The following is a 14,979-nucleotide window of genomic DNA, read 5'->3' on the forward strand; positions in this document are numbered from 1 at the left end:
CGCTAAGGAACCCCGGCCCCTCTCCCGCCTCCCAGGCACCCCTGGGCCTGGAACTACAACTCCCAGCAGGCTGCGCGGCACGGACGCCGCCGGCCACGGAGGCTCGCGAGGCACAAACGCCCCTGGCCGCTCGGTGTTACGCGCTCGCTTTTTCTCCCCCCGCCCGCCTCCCTCCCACACTGCAGCCACCTCCCCCAACCCCACGGAACAAGACGCCGACTCCGAAGGGAGCCTGAACGAGCAGAGAGGACCAAGTACGCATGCGTACAGGGCACTGTTTCCAAGAGGTGGTGGTAGGGGGAGGGGGCGGAAAAGGGGTGAAGTTAAGGGAAGGGAAGATAAGATGGCGGAGTCTCAGCGAGGGGGACCCGGAAGCACTTGCCCTCCACTTCCTCCTCCTGGTTGGCGTCTGTCTCACCTAGAGGCGTCCGGTCGCAGACTGTCTCCGAGGCGCTTCCTGTCCGGTGAGCGTCGAACGACTTGAGGCGGCGGCCCACAATGCACTGCGGTGGCGGGTAGGCGTGTGTAGGCGGAGCCAGGGCCGGAAGTCGAACGGTGGCGGCGGCGGCGGCGGCTCTGGCAGCTCGGGGACTCAGGGCAAGGTGACTTGGGAGGGTGACTGGGCGCGCTGGGGCCTCTGGGGACTGCCGTGCTGGGTTTCTTCACCAGCCAAGGGCTGCCCATCACCTCTGCTCTAGTCGGAGCGAGCGAGTGAGCCCCGCGTCCTTGGCACCTGCCCGGCCCGGCCTGAGGTCACGGGTGACCTCCGGCCGTGCTGGGTATCGAACTGTGCCCGAGACACCAGAAAGACCGTCGATGCCCCCTTGGAGAGCAGAGCAGCCCCGCACGGAAGGCGGAAGGGCGGGGGTGGTGGGTCTGCAGCCCGCTTGGGGCAGCCCGAGGTCGAGGCACGAGCGAGAAGCTCGGGAATTATGCAGGAGCGCGCTGTCGAGCCCCTTAAGACGGAAAAAAAAAAGGAGGGGGCACTAGTTTGCATTCCCCAAAGTTTGCATCTAGTCTAGACACGATGGTGTTTAAAACAGCTTTACGGGTTGACTTTAGAAACGATGGGTTGATTTATGATTACATACTAACAGGCAGCAAACGACGAGCTTTTGGCTGGGCTGGTCCGTCATCGCTATAAATAGGAGAGCCATGCTCCTTCCCAAGGCTACGCCTCTGGGTTTGAACGTTGATTTCCCCCCGCCCCCCGATGCTTTCCCCGATATTTTAATGTTGGACCCCTCACAGACTAGCTAGCTCCTGATAGTACATCAATACAGAATTTGTCACAGATGTTTTATACACTTCAAGTGACATTTTCTTCTGTGTGCTAGTGAACAGTCCATATTCACTGTTGAATCTGAAAAAGTGGAAGGCAGTAAAGGAGAAGCAACAAGTAGTTTTGGTAAGAGACTATGTGTTCATGTTTTGGATGGTTGTGTCAGATTTAGGAGGCAGATAAACACATACATGTATGTTTGGGGCTCAGGAAATAGGGTAAAATTACAAATGTGAATTGACAATCAGTACTTTGATGATACATGATTGAAAACTGGAACTTTTTTTGCCTATTTTTGTAGAAGAAATGACATTCTTTAAAGTCAGCTTGAGAGCAGGTTGACTGTAGAACGTTTAAACAATAACCTTCCTTAGATATAGTTTTTATCAACTGAAAGCAAGACTAAGACCACCTTCCCCTAACTCTTTAAAGGGTATTTCCTTAAGTGGGCAATGTATTTTTCAAAATTTCTAGGGCTAAACAAGTGTTGTTACCCTTACTGATGTATGTTACGTGTTCCTAGATTTCCAGAGCGGAGGACAGACATTGAGTTGGGTGATACTTTCCTGATATAAGGACCTTCTGTTTATTTGTTTGCTTGTAGCCCTTTCACCTGTATAATTCTCTGGTAGGTTATGAGTGACACGTTAATCAAGACTTTAATTTCTTCAAATGTTTTCATCGTGGTCGGTGAATGATACCCCTCTGCTTGTTTGATTTCTTTGAGCAGTACTAAATGTTATTCGAGGCTTTGTTGAAGTTGGTATTATTGATTGACACTTTAGAGTGCCTAACTTTTTGAAGTGAGAGTAGGAGGGTTGTTACTTTTCATGTTGTAGGGGTATAGAAGTGTGGCCGATCCCCACCCATGACAAGACACTTGCATTTAACCTATTCGGGACAACTAAAATTGTCTTGAGACAACAAATGTGCCCTGGGAGATAAAATTACTCCCTTCACATAGGTTTAGTAACCATTGTGCCATTCTGCTGGCTTGTAGTTAATGATTCTCAAACTTTCAGTGATAAAGGGCTACTCCAACCCCTCTATGTAATTCTATCTGTCTGTCTGTCTATCTGTGTGCATCTGTGTATTTATGTAGGTGTATGTGGGCACTTCTGTACGTGTTTCTCGGGCAGGCAGAGGTCAGCCTCAGCTGTTAGTCTCCAGGTACTATGCATGTTGGTTTTTGAGACAAGGTCAGTCAGTGTCCAAGATCTTGCCAGGAAGACTGGGTTATCAACTGAGTCCAAACATCTGCCCGTCTCTGCCTCCCCAGTGCTGGCGTTATAAGCTTGCTGCCAATCCTGACTTTAGAGACAACCAAAAGGAAACAGAACGCGCAGATTCTGGGGATCAAATGCTACCCATCTACCACCACTTTTGTAACTGTCCTCACCAGATTCAAGGGACAAATTAATTTGTCAAATTGCTGTAAAGGTTGTTAAATCTTTGTTCCTCGTTTCCCCACTAATATACACTAGTAGCAGTGTGCCCACTGCCATGGGTCCTCACAGTTCAGTAGAAGTCAGGTTTCAGCAGCCGGATACAGATAAAATCTGGATGGGAGCCGGTTTTCCTCGGGTTGAGTGACCCTTTGTCACTGACAGTTTGAGAAGCATTAACTGTGAGACAGCAGACTGTAGCACAATGATTATTAAACAGATGTGAGGTGGGAGAGGGCAGGTTTTATTTCCCAGGGTCTAAAGAAATGTTACAAACCTATCCCCCGTCTGTTGAAATGTGGTCCTTCTATTGCCATTTCACTAGGGTTTGATCTCTTTCCCTTTATAAGCTAAGTCTAGATCTGGAGAAATTTTTCTTCTGCTAAATTTCAGGTTCCCTGTCTCTTCCTTATGGAGTTCCTACTTGAGTGTATTTGTTGTAATTAGGAATATTTTTGCATTTGAGTTGTAAATCATTAACTCAGGTCTCAACAAGAATTATCCTGTCCTTTAATGTATCTATCAACATTTTTAGCTAGAAAATTACTTTGTTTTATCTTCAGGAGGTCTAAGGACTTGAAAGGCTAAGCTCTGATTTTTAAACTTTTGACTTTGACCTTGTGCAAACTCTCTGATGAGCTTCTATCATCTGATCTGTTACTGCAGGGCTCACTTGGGGTGGTTGTTTTCCTTTACTGTTTCTGTTGGAAGCTGATTTGGTTGTTAGGGTGTTAAGTGGATAGGATCCTGCGCTGTTAGCAGGCAAAGCTCTTTTCCTTCCTGTGGGTCTGTGAAGTGGAACTTTCCAGCCTCTCGTTCCTGGCTAAGACAACTGTCTTTACTCTCTTTGTCCACCGCCCGTTGGCCCTCTGAGGGGTCATGGAAACTGGCACATTATGAGCAAAGTGTCTTTTCCTGCTGGAGACAAGTAATGTTCTTGAGAGCCTCACCTCACTCTTTCCTTAGGTCCAAGTTCATGGGAGAAAAAAGCATCATCCCAGACTTGATGCTTTCTTTCTGCTGTAACCCTACGAGAACTCACAGCTGCTCCTATGTCCCAGAACCTTTTGGTAAAAAGCAAAGGTTTTGTAATGGAAGGGTCATTACATATGCCTGTGAGTGACCAGATGTAGCCTGAGTTCTGGTGCAATGTAGTTCTGTAACTTAATTGATGCATTTGGGGTGTTTTATGAAAAGTGTATAACCTTCTGATGCTTGTCCAGTACCAGAGGCTCACCATGATTCTCCAGAGGCTCTTCAGGTTCTCCTCTGTCCTTCGCTCGGCAGTCTCTGTGCATCTGAGGAGGAACATTGGTGTGACAGCGGTGGTGTTTAATAAGGAACTTGATCCTATACAGAAACTCTTCGTGGACAAGATAAGGGAGTACAAGGCAAAGCGACAGTAAGTGGGGAGATGATCAAGAACACTGTGACTATAAATATTCAAAGTATGCAAATTTCAAGATGTAAGTCCTAACTATCTTCTTTATAAAGGCTCCAAGGACAGTTCCAGTAAATCTGTTGTCATTTGAAGCATAGACACAATAATGTCATTACAAAGAAATAAGTCACAGAAGTGCACAGCATCTTGAAATTATTTAGTAGCTATCTAAGAAAATTGAGTCCCAGAGACATTGATTAGCTTAACATCATAGAACTAAGAATGATTGGGCAAAACATACAATCAGTGTATTCCAACTCTCAATTTTGGCTTTTTCTGTGACGTGATTTGGGGATGTACGTAAACAGCATTTTTCTCCTTAAGGATGTTTTCATGGTGATATATCCCTGGAAATGACAAAACACTCAAAATGGCTTAAAGTAAGACTTGGAAAAACATGATTGCAAAGCACACATTTGAGATGAATGTCCAATTTTTCCATCATTTGGTTCAACCCCTAAATCTTAGGAAAATGATACACAGGAATGTATAATTCTTTTCTTTAGTCTTCTGTCATTTATAAAGAACATGAGGTGTAGCATGAATCCTTAAAGAGTATTATTAATAAAACCAAACCCAAGGCCAGTTATTGGAGTGAATGCTGGAAGATCAGAGAAACAAAACAAGCCACAGCCACCTCACCTTGCCAATTCCTCAGCTGATCCTGTTTCCTCAGACTGGATACCTCTCAGCTGAACTGTGCTGCTCAAAAGCCTAAAAACTTAACCAGCCAAATGCTTCTAGTTCCTGGTCCTCACACCTGAAATACCTTTCTGCTTTCTGCCATCACTTCCTGAGATTAAAGGCGTGAGTCAGGCTTTAAACTCACGGAGATCTGGATGGATCTCTGCCTCCCAAGTGATAGGATTAAAAGCATGTGTGCCACCATTTTCTGGCCTCTATATCTAGTAGCTGTTCTGTTTTCTGACCCCAGATAAGTTTATTAGGGTGCACAATATTTTGGGGAACACAATATCACCACAATGAGGGCTAAATGATATGGGCCATGTTTTTATAACATGCAGATTCTTTTTTTTTTTTTTTTTTTTTTTTTTTGGTTTTTTTTTCGAGACAGGATTTCTCTGTGTAGCTTTTCGTCTTTCCTGGAGCTCACTTGGTAGCCCAGGCTGGCCTCGAACTCACAGAGATCCACCTGGCTCTGCCTCTGATTAAAGGCGTGCACCACCACCACCCGGCAAAAAGGAAAAGACGGGAGCGACACAGGACCGGAGTCCGGAGCAGATTCTTAAAACCTGATGGAAGTAGAAAGCTTATAAACAAACAAGTATACGTAAATGGTTAGATACTAGGTGGTTCCTAGTGTTTGGAGATTTGAAAGGAAACACTTCCCAGCTGGAGACATTTTTGAAAGGTATTTTGGAAAAGTTCACATTAGGGCTTTGAAGGCAGTGCTTGGGATCATTCTACTCTTTTGAGTGTCTCCTGGGCATCTGTAAATCATCTTCCCAGTGTGAAAAGAAAAGGAAAGGAAAGAATTTACTCATGATTTTACTTATAGCTTATTTTCAACCAACTGGAAGACACACCGAGTACTATACCAGGTTAAGAATAATAGTTTTAAAGACTAGATAGGTAAATAGGAATAGGAAGGTTATATCTTTTAGGATGGAAAAATGATGTCAGATTAAAGTGTGAAAACTAGAAAGCATGAAATTTGGAGAATTACACACTTTTGATCCCAGAGGTACAGGGCATAGGGGGATATGCACAATCTCAAGCATGAGCTTTGTAGGTGAGTGTCAAATTAAAGTGTTATGCTTTTTGGTTTTATGTCAACTTGACCTAAGCTAGAGGTATCAGATGAGGGAGCTTCAACTGAGAAATTGTCTCCCTAAGACAGGACCATAGGCAAACTTGTAGGGCATTTTCTTAATTGGTGATTGATGTGGAAGGGTCCACACCATTGTGGGTGGGGCCACCAAGCGCTGGAAGTCCTGTGGTCTATAAGAAAGCAGTCTGAACTAGCCATGTGGAATAAGCCAGTAAGCAGCACCCTTCCATATGTGGCCTCTGCACCAGCTCCCATCTCTAGGTTCCTGCCTACTGGAGTCCCTGTTCTTACTTTCTTTGATGATAAGCAGTGATATGGAAGCATAAGCTTTACCTCCCCAAGTTGCTTTGGTAGTGATGTTTCATCATAACAATAGTAACCCTAACTAAGGCAAATGTTAAAGGTTGGACCCACTTGATTGAAGTTTAAATGCCAGGTAATTATTTTGGATCTCTAATGGTAACTAACCATGCAGTCAATAAAAGTCTTGAGGACTGGGAAGGTGGTTCAGTTGGTAAAGTTCTTGCATAATAAAGGGGTTCCAGAGTTTGGATCCCTAGCACTAATGTAAAAAGCCTGATGCTGTAGCCACAGCAGCATTTGCCTTTAATCTAACATTAGTAGATAGAGACAGGACATCCTTGGGGTCTTGCTGGCCAGCCAGTTTAGCCTATTCATGAACTAGGGTTCAGTGGGCAATCCTGTCTCCAAAATCAAAATGGAGAGAGAAAGATGTAGAGGAAGTGACTAGATGTCATCATTGGCCCTGGCCTCCATACATGCGTACAACATACAGACCTTGGGTATTTGAAAGACCCATCTGTTTGTAATAACTTAGTTGTTGTTATTTCTCTCTTCCTTTTTTTTTTTTTTTTTTGGTTTTTCGAGACAGGGTTTCTCTGTGTAGCTTTGCGCCTTTCCTGGAGCTCACTTGGTAGCCCAGGCTGGCCTCGAACTCACAGAGATCCGCCTGGCTCTGCCTCCCGAGTGATGGGATTAAAGGCGTGCGCCACCACCGCCTGGCTTGTTGTTATTTCTCATTAATATGTATGAGTGTTTTGCATATATGTATATGTATGTGCACAGCTTGTGTACCTGGTGCCCATGGAGGTCAGAAGGGAGTGTTCGGCCCCCTAGAACTGGTGTTAATGGTGAACTGGTTAACTCGGGAGCCACTGGTGGGTAATGAGCAATGAACCTGAGTACTGTGCAAGAGCAGCACATGTTCCAAACTGCTGAGCCGTCTCCCTGGCCCCTTTACCAGTTTATTATTTAGCAGCTCCCAGGCTTAACAGTTCAGGTCTCTGATGGGCTGGGTTTTGCTGGGATTTCTTGTTTTACTGGTTTGGGTTTCTTCTTTTTTTATCTGGACTGCATCATTTTCCATATACTGCAACTCAGATCCTGAGAGGGTCTGATTAGTAAGTATCTTTGATGCTAACAAACCTTGAGTGTTAGAGATTTGTTTGAAGTTGCCTCATCTCTAAAACCTATTCTGAAACAAATTTGAATTAACTCAAATCCTAAAGAGTTTTCTTTTTACCCCATAGGTACCTTTAAAATCTCTTAAAATTTAATGATAAAGTATAATTTCAGTTTTGTTTTGTTTTTTTTTAATTAGTTCATAAAGTCAGCTTTCTTTGTTCATTTGTCCAATAGGACATCTGGAGGACCTGTTGATACTGGCCCAGAGTATCAGCAAGAGCTGGACAAAGAGCTTTATAAGCTTAAACAAATGTATGGTGGAGGGGACATGAATACGTTTCCTACCTTCAAATTTCAAGGTCAGTCTAATCACAAATTAAATTTGGGGGATTATTGTAGGCAGAGAATATTCACGTACATTTTCTTTTGGGGTGTTCATGTGAGGCTCAGACCTAGTACCTTGCCTCTGTTATGCAAATGCTCTCACGGAGCTGTACTTCATCCAGGAGAATTTTTTGGATTGTTTGGAAGTTTAAATAAGTTACATGTGGAGTTCCTATAACCGTGATGTGTTCAAAAGGAAGCCTTTGGGTCACTGTTTTACTTCAGTGTAGGAGAGCACGTGGATTATGATAGCTTTCTCATTTGGTTGGCCTAGTCACACAACACTATTTATGCAGCATAGGCTAATAGAGATCCCTATTCACAGAAGCTGTTGAAAGGTTGACGGTTGTTATATTTTTGTATACATGTTTAAAAACAGATATTTTCTTAAAAAAAAAATCTAAGAAAATTCAAGCATTGTAGCGAATCTTGTTTTTGTTGCATGGCTAAGCCTGAAACTTTTCCTTCTTTTTAGATCCCAAATTTGAAGTCATCGAAAAACCCCAGTCCTGAAGAATATGATAAAATTCATCTGGTAATTTGTCATGAATTAGTTGTACGTCTAATTAAAAAAAATTCAAATAAACATTCATTTACCAGTTATCAAATGTCCTTTAAATTCTTTGGTGATATGGAGTATATGTCTGGCATTGACTTGTCTCTGGGTTGTTTCTAAATCGTTTCATTTTATTAGAATGAAGCAGATGGAGATTTTGGATAAGTTGGGTAAAATTGCCTTATCCCTGCTAGACTCTTCCCAGTGTACAGTGCTGTCCTCTAATAGTGGAGCCCATCACCTAAGGGAATGTTTGCTGTGAAGGGAAGGATGTTGTATTTACCTTTTGGATGGTGGATGTATGTTTCAAGATAGGTTTCCTTGTGTAACCCTGGCTGTCCTGGATCTCACTTTGTAGACAAGGCTAGCCTCAAACTCACATAGATCTGCCTGCCTCTGCCTCCCAAGTGCTGAGATTAAAGGCGTGCACCTACATATATTTACCTTTTTGAAGCAGTGGTTCTACATCTTTGCCATGGCTTTCTTAGTAAACTCTGTAACTTAATATGCACAGAAATGTCTGTTGTGTCTTAACCATTTTCCGCTCATTTTTTGCCTTCAGGTTATGGTATGTATGGATTCAGGAGCGAAGGTAGCTTGGAACAAAAGGCTCTCAAAGATATAACTGTTATTACCTGGGGATATGTTGCAGATCAGGAACTTTACATCGAAGTTTCAGCAACTGTAGGTGGAGCTCCAGGAAGTTAGCCTTTTAAAGGGAAATAGCCTCGTCACCGTATATCTGACAGTGTCTCTGCCATGCCAGGATCTGGGTTTATTAAACCTTTAACTACCTTGGGGGCAAATTGGAGAATAAGATTCCTCATAACTTTGATGGTTTCTGACCAAGTCATCCTGTTTCTATGCCTGTCCCTTCTCATTCATTCTCATCACTAATACATCCCTACACACTTAAGCTTACATGGATGCAGGAGTGGGGACTAGAAATCTCGAGATAGCACTAAGGGGTAGGCATACTCCATGCAGTCATCATTTTCAGTAGAAAGTACAACCCTTTTAGTCTCTGAGCAGCAGAGCATTCCTGTAGCCCTGTTACATAAGTATGTCTTTATGAATAAACCTTTTATTCCCTCTGCTCTGTATTGTCCTAAAAGCTAGAAAGGTAAGTTTCTGCATCTTCAGTTACTTCAGGGAATTCAACAGTAGTTAAATACTTTTTAGAAGGAAAAGTCAGTTTACAAATTAATAAAATGGGGATAATAGCACGTTCCTATAATCATAATAATTAAGTAATAAAGACAGGAAGATTGGGAGTTCAAGGCCAGCCTGGGTTACATATCGAGACCCTGTCTCAAAACAAAAGAAATTGAGTAGCAGTAGTTTACTTTAAAAATCCAACTACAGTTCATGGAAACATGCTCAATTTTTGTATATCTCTAAGAACATTTACAGGTAGCACATTAAAAGCAGAAAATGATCATAAAATGAGTATTAGAAAGTATCTGCCTTTAGTCTTAAATAGGTCCTTTGTTGACACACTTCATTATTTTGAAAGCATTTTCTTTGTAGAAAGTAAAACGACATTATAGTGTGTCTTTGTCTTTGAATTTGGTCAAGTACAAGTATGACACATTTAAAATGAATGTATAATGATGTAACAACAACAAACATGAGAGTTCACTTGGGTTTCTTTACCAGTTATTACTGCTAAAAAATGTTCCAAGTCTTCCTGAGCAAGAAACAAGCGATGAAAAAAAGGTATGAAATGTGTGGCTAGGGCTGGAGAGATGCCTCAGTGGTTAAGACAACTGGCTGCTTTTCCAGAGGATTTGAGTTTTAATTCCCAACACGCACATAGCAGCTCACAACCATCCTGGACTCCAGTTCCAGGGGCTCTGATTCCTTCTGATGTGTGATGGCACTAGCCATGGTGTATGTGGTGCACAGACATACATGTAGACAACTATTCACACACATAAAATAAGAACTGTGTGGGAATATGGACACCTAATTGCTAAAAGGGAAAACTAATTTCTGTCCATCCTTAATTCATGTAGTAATAATCCATAGAACACAAACTGAGTTGTATCAGAATATAATGTTTTATTAATATTCTAAGTAGATGATTACATTTAATCATTCTCTGTGCTTCCCAAGTATTCAGCATTTTTAGGAACTGTTTTAATGTTAGATACTATTCAATACCTTGGGGTTTATGAAGACCTGTACAACATGAGTCAGTCTTTTTCTTGGGTTTCAGATTGCTAGAGGTGTCAGACATGTCCATATCTACTTATGCTATAACACAGAAGTGAATAAATACAATAGAAGAATCAAATGCCTTGGGAATTCAGAGAAGAAACTTGCAGCTAGCAAATGAGAAGGCTGAGCTAGAGCAAGTTGAATTTGACCTGTCTGTTAGGAGTACATAGAATTTCCATAGCTTGTGCTGAGGACTAGTATTCCAAGGGAAGTATTGTAAATACATGTATTCAAAAGGACAGAATAAATTGTAAAGACAAACAGTTCAGTTTGATCAGTGAATAATAATGTAATCAAAGAAGAATCGCATGTGGCTGGTCAGGTGGGTTATATTATGAGAGCTTATGTGTTAAGGGGACAGGAGGAGCCTTTTAATTCCCAGCTGTGGAATGTAGACTTGATTAAATCAAGAAAGAGTGAAAAGTGTTTAGCCAGGGGAAGAGAGAAGGGAGTTGTCATTAGACATGACAGTACGTGGGCAAGCTGTCAGATGGGGTGAGGAAAGGATGGATGCCTTGGAGCAGGAGACGTTAAGTGACCGAAAGAGGGTCTTGAGAGAAGGCCCCAGAAAAGGTGAGGATGACGAAAGCCTGAGATTCCAGTTTTAATGGCACCATGAGGAAGTTAAAGATGGAGAAATTTAGGGATGGGATGGCTGTGCAGTTAGAATTTACATATAATGTTGACGACTAACAGCATTTAAAAACAAGACTTACAACAGAATTTTATTTAGCCATGAAGAACAATGAAATTGCTAGAAAATGGATGGAACTGGAAAGGATTAGGCACAAACACAAGTGTCATGGTTCTTGTGTGGACTCTAGCTTCTAGCTGCTGAGTGTGTTTATCTAGGTGGGAGGAGATGTGAGGAGAGCCCAGGGAGGCAGAAGGGATGTGAAATAGAGGCTTAGGGGTGGGGTATGGGGCACACAACAGGACAGAATGGAAGGAGAATGCCGAGGGCCATAACAGCCTTAACAGCAAGAAACGGGAAAGGAGATGGGCTGATAATCAGTCAAAATGAAGTATGCTTGGAGATGACTTTGTAAGATACAGAGATCTGAAAATCAGAGTGGATGAAGATGTGTCCCACCATGAGAGAATGGGTAGGAGACAAGAGATAGGTTTGGGGACCAGAGAGGGCTGGGCGAGCCAGAGGTTACTGAGGATGAAGAGAAAGTATAAGGAACTGGAGAATTAAAATGAAGAAAAAGTATGAACTGTGGGTCAGGTGGACAGTACTGCAAACCTGAGAAGTGGTCGACTGTAAAATGACAGGCTCCTCTCTAACCTCTGAGGAGTGAGGTTTGCACCCCCACATCCCCACCTCTGACATACATACGTAAAGCATCCAATAAGTATTTTCCCTTTTTCTTCTCTGACTTTAGAGGTTGGCAGGTATCCAAGCTGAGCCATAAGTCAGATTCTCATCTTAAGCTCCTGAAGAGCTACCCCACAGCTGCAGGTGGCAAGCGGGAGGGGTTTCCTGGGTTTTACTGAACAATAGATGAGCGACTTCCTCTGCTCTGTTGAATGGGGCTAAAAAGTTTAGCTGCCTGAAGCTATTTTTGAAATGTGGACTTTGATCAAAAAGTGAGCTGTAGAACGAAGGAAGTTCTTTGTAAAGTTGTATTGAAAAATAAACACTCAGACTTAGTTAAGTTAACCCCCTCCCTGACTAAAAATAAGTTGCGTCTAGTTGCAATAATAACAATACTAAAACAAAGGTTGTGCCATAGTTTTTAGAGCCAGATCACAGGTTCACTGTGGAAAAATTAAACCAAAATGCTGAATTTTGATACACTATTAGTGTTCAAGTCTCAGAAAACAGCAAATGGACAAGTCTGGATGGCAGTGACCACTGACAGACTTAATAACTAGAAGATTAGTGTTTGCAGTTACAGCCTTTGTGTAGAAGAAAGTATTCTTTATTCAATGATCTCTGCTTAGCTGTGTACAGTATTTTAGTTAATAATGTATAATAGGTATTTGGCACAGACTTTGTTAGATTTTTACATCTTATAAAAGGAATCTCTAGGCTTCAGTGTGTTGACAGGAAGCTTTTCATCTATTAGTGAAGTTAAGGCACTACATAATTGTCCTCTCACACTGTGGATTTGTGTCATTGAAGTTGAAGCAGTTGATCTTGTGATGGTGGTGTATGGCCTGAAGAGGCATCCTTGAGATTGTATGTCTACTTGGCACTGCAGAAGGACAGCGTTCTTCCTATCAAAGCAAGTCTCAGAGTCAGGGCATAGGCAACATTTACCCTGATTTCTTATACACCACAGGTGTCTGTTTGTCATTTGCTACCAGGAATGAGGAGATTGTCCCTGTGGGCAAATGCCACCTATGTCACTGGTTTTGTGAACTGTGTTTTCTTGGAACAGGCACACTTAACTTGCCTGTTCTCATTGTGTGACAGAAATGAGTGGTCGCAATAGGAAGCATGGGAGTTAAAATATCTACTGTGTTGTTGTTTGTAGAGTTTGCTGGCTCGACAAGTGTGAATCTGACCTTGAGAGCAGAGCATATTACAGAAGTGAGACCTTTAGGAAGGAGTCTACTGAGAAGGATTGAAGGCCACACAGTTACAGGGGAGCAGTATGGCAGTACTGGGGCAACTCCCCAGTGGCCTGATCACTATAGGTACTCGGTAACCGCCTACTCCATTTGTTCAGTGAATCCCGAGAATCTGCTTTGCTTTTTGGGTAGAAAGAACAAACTCTTTTGACGCCAATTTAACCATGTTTAAAGCTGACAAATGACCTTCTCATGCTGTTAGCCAGAACTAGACATCCCTAGTTACATTTTGTTTTCAGTATGGGTAAACCAGTCCCAAACAGTCCAAACAGGATTGGTTTTACTCTTGAGCCTTGGAAACTTCATATTCTGACATCAGCTGCTGGCCTTTATGGTTAAACAGTTCAGAAAACATTAGACCCTTGTCTTGTTTCTGCCATGGTTTCTCATGTGCCTTTGCTGTATCAAGCAAGCTGGGAGTGAAAAGGAGCTCATTTGTTCACATTTTACATATAGGGCCAACGCTTCTCTTCCCCCATGTCCAGTTTCCATTAGAAGCAGATTGGTAGCCCCTTATCTTCAGCAGTGAGGGACTAGCCCAGCTCAGAATTGTGTTTAGGGGTAGATGGAAGATCACCACTCATGCCGAGAAAGGTGTCTACGAAGTTGTGTGGGTTCTAGTAGTGTGTTCTGATGTCCAGGTCCCGGAGCTCTCCAAAGAGTCTCAGGAGATGGAAGTAGCAGCAAGCAGCCCCGTTCGTGTTGGTTTTGGTTCTGAGAGGTGAAAGTAAACACAAAGTGCAAATCCTTGGGCAGAAGACCCAGCCCTGGGCTTCCCTGAAGGATGGATACATTAGAGACAAGGGACCCCAGGAATCAGGGTTATTTAGAGGTAAGAAGAAGGTTCTGGTGGGAATTTTGAGACCAGAGTTTCCATCCTTCAGAGGACTTCTGGAACACATAAGCCACTCTCGCGTGGAGAGCACTTGCAGTGTATACTTGCCTCGTGGGTTAGCTTCGCATTGAAGTTCTAAACGCAGACGTTCATTGACATTCATTTGCACTCCACAAAACTCTGAATCTTACCAGGTATTTCCCTTCTCTTTAGTTCAGACACAAGATACCAGATTGTACTCTAGGTGATGGCAAGAACTCTGCTTAAAATAACAATTTCAGGTGAATTAGAGGTCATAAAAGTTATGATGTCATCTCCTCATCCATCTCTTTGCAAATGTAAGACAAAGCAGATTTTTATAATATTTTAATAACTTGTGTGACAGCTGTGGTTTTGGTGCATCTTGAAAGTGGAATTCTTTTAAATTATGAAGGATTTTGTGTGCTTGAAATCCTAGAAAAGAAAAAAAATCCTAAATATAATGTGCTACTTCATATATAAAAACATTCATATAAATCTTAACAATCAAACTATAAGGTTCTTAGAGTTACAGTTAGTCTATATGTAACTAAATCTAATTTTATGGACAATTAAGTAAAAGCTGGAAGCCAAGAAGCTCGACCTTTGCTGAGAATAAAGAACGAGGACTGAAGTTACAGCAAGAGGAATGCGGCTTGTTAGGCATGTGCTAGGGCGCTCTTGCTGCTCATCCAAGAGCGCCCAGCGCAACAGAGCAGTGTGGCCCAACACTGTGAGGTGGGAAACGTACCACAGGACAAAAGTGAACTACAGACTTGGGGAGCTGAGGAGGGCAACTGAGAGGAAGAGGAAAGAGAGAGAGAGAAAAGAAGAAGAAAAGAAAAGAGAGAGAGAGAGAGAGAGAGAGAGAGAGAGACCCTTTCCCTTTCATTTAGAGACAAAGCCCTTTTTATTATTTGACAGGATGACATTATTTTATTCCAATCTTAAATATTTTCTCTGTAAATTACAGATGAGGATAGGACATGATATTT

General features: G+C 42.4%; 3 protein-coding genes across 6 annotated transcripts in view; 1 reads left to right on the top strand and 2 right to left on the bottom strand.

Moving 5' to 3' along the window:
• Gabpa (GA binding protein transcription factor subunit alpha) overlaps nt 1-506 on the bottom strand; it is a 29,971-nt gene extending 29,465 nt beyond the window's left edge. Inside the window, exon 1 of the mRNA XM_028875976.2 lies at nt 419-506. The gene's annotated coding sequence lies outside the window, so the exon portion shown is untranslated. The remainder of the gene's footprint in view (nt 1-418) is intronic.
• Nucleotides 389-8,372, top strand: Atp5pf (ATP synthase peripheral stalk subunit F6). 4 transcript variants are annotated; one of them, XM_028875983.2, is made up of 6 exons: nt 535-602; nt 1,338-1,408; nt 1,806-1,910; nt 3,951-4,129; nt 7,620-7,744; nt 8,245-8,372. In XM_028875983.2, exons 4-6 carry the CDS (start codon nt 3,966-3,968, stop codon nt 8,280-8,282), a joined length of 327 nt encoding a protein of 108 aa, XP_028731816.1. In that variant the 5' UTR covers nt 535-602; nt 1,338-1,408; nt 1,806-1,910; nt 3,951-3,965; the 3' UTR covers nt 8,283-8,372. The 4 variants fall into 4 exon arrangements, with proteins under 4 accessions (XP_028731814.1, XP_037065554.1, XP_028731816.1 ...); XM_028875982.2 differs by lacking the exon at nt 1,806-1,910; XM_028875981.1 differs by lacking the exons at nt 1,338-1,408; nt 1,806-1,910 and having other exon boundaries at nt 389-602.
• Nucleotides 8,373-10,365: 1,993 nt separating this feature from the next.
• Nucleotides 10,366-14,979, bottom strand: part of Jam2 (junctional adhesion molecule 2) — a 53,097-nt gene continuing 48,483 nt past the window's right edge. The window contains exon 10 of the mRNA XM_028875980.2: nt 10,366-14,419. Within this exon, the coding sequence (XP_028731813.1) occupies nt 14,387-14,419 (33 nt within the window). The 3' untranslated portion in view covers nt 10,366-14,386. The remainder of the gene's footprint in view (nt 14,420-14,979) is intronic.

This window comes from Peromyscus leucopus, chromosome 12 (assembly GCF_004664715.2).
Source record: "Peromyscus leucopus breed LL Stock chromosome 12, UCI_PerLeu_2.1, whole genome shotgun sequence".
NCBI lineage: Eukaryota > Metazoa > Chordata > Mammalia > Rodentia > Cricetidae > Peromyscus > Peromyscus leucopus.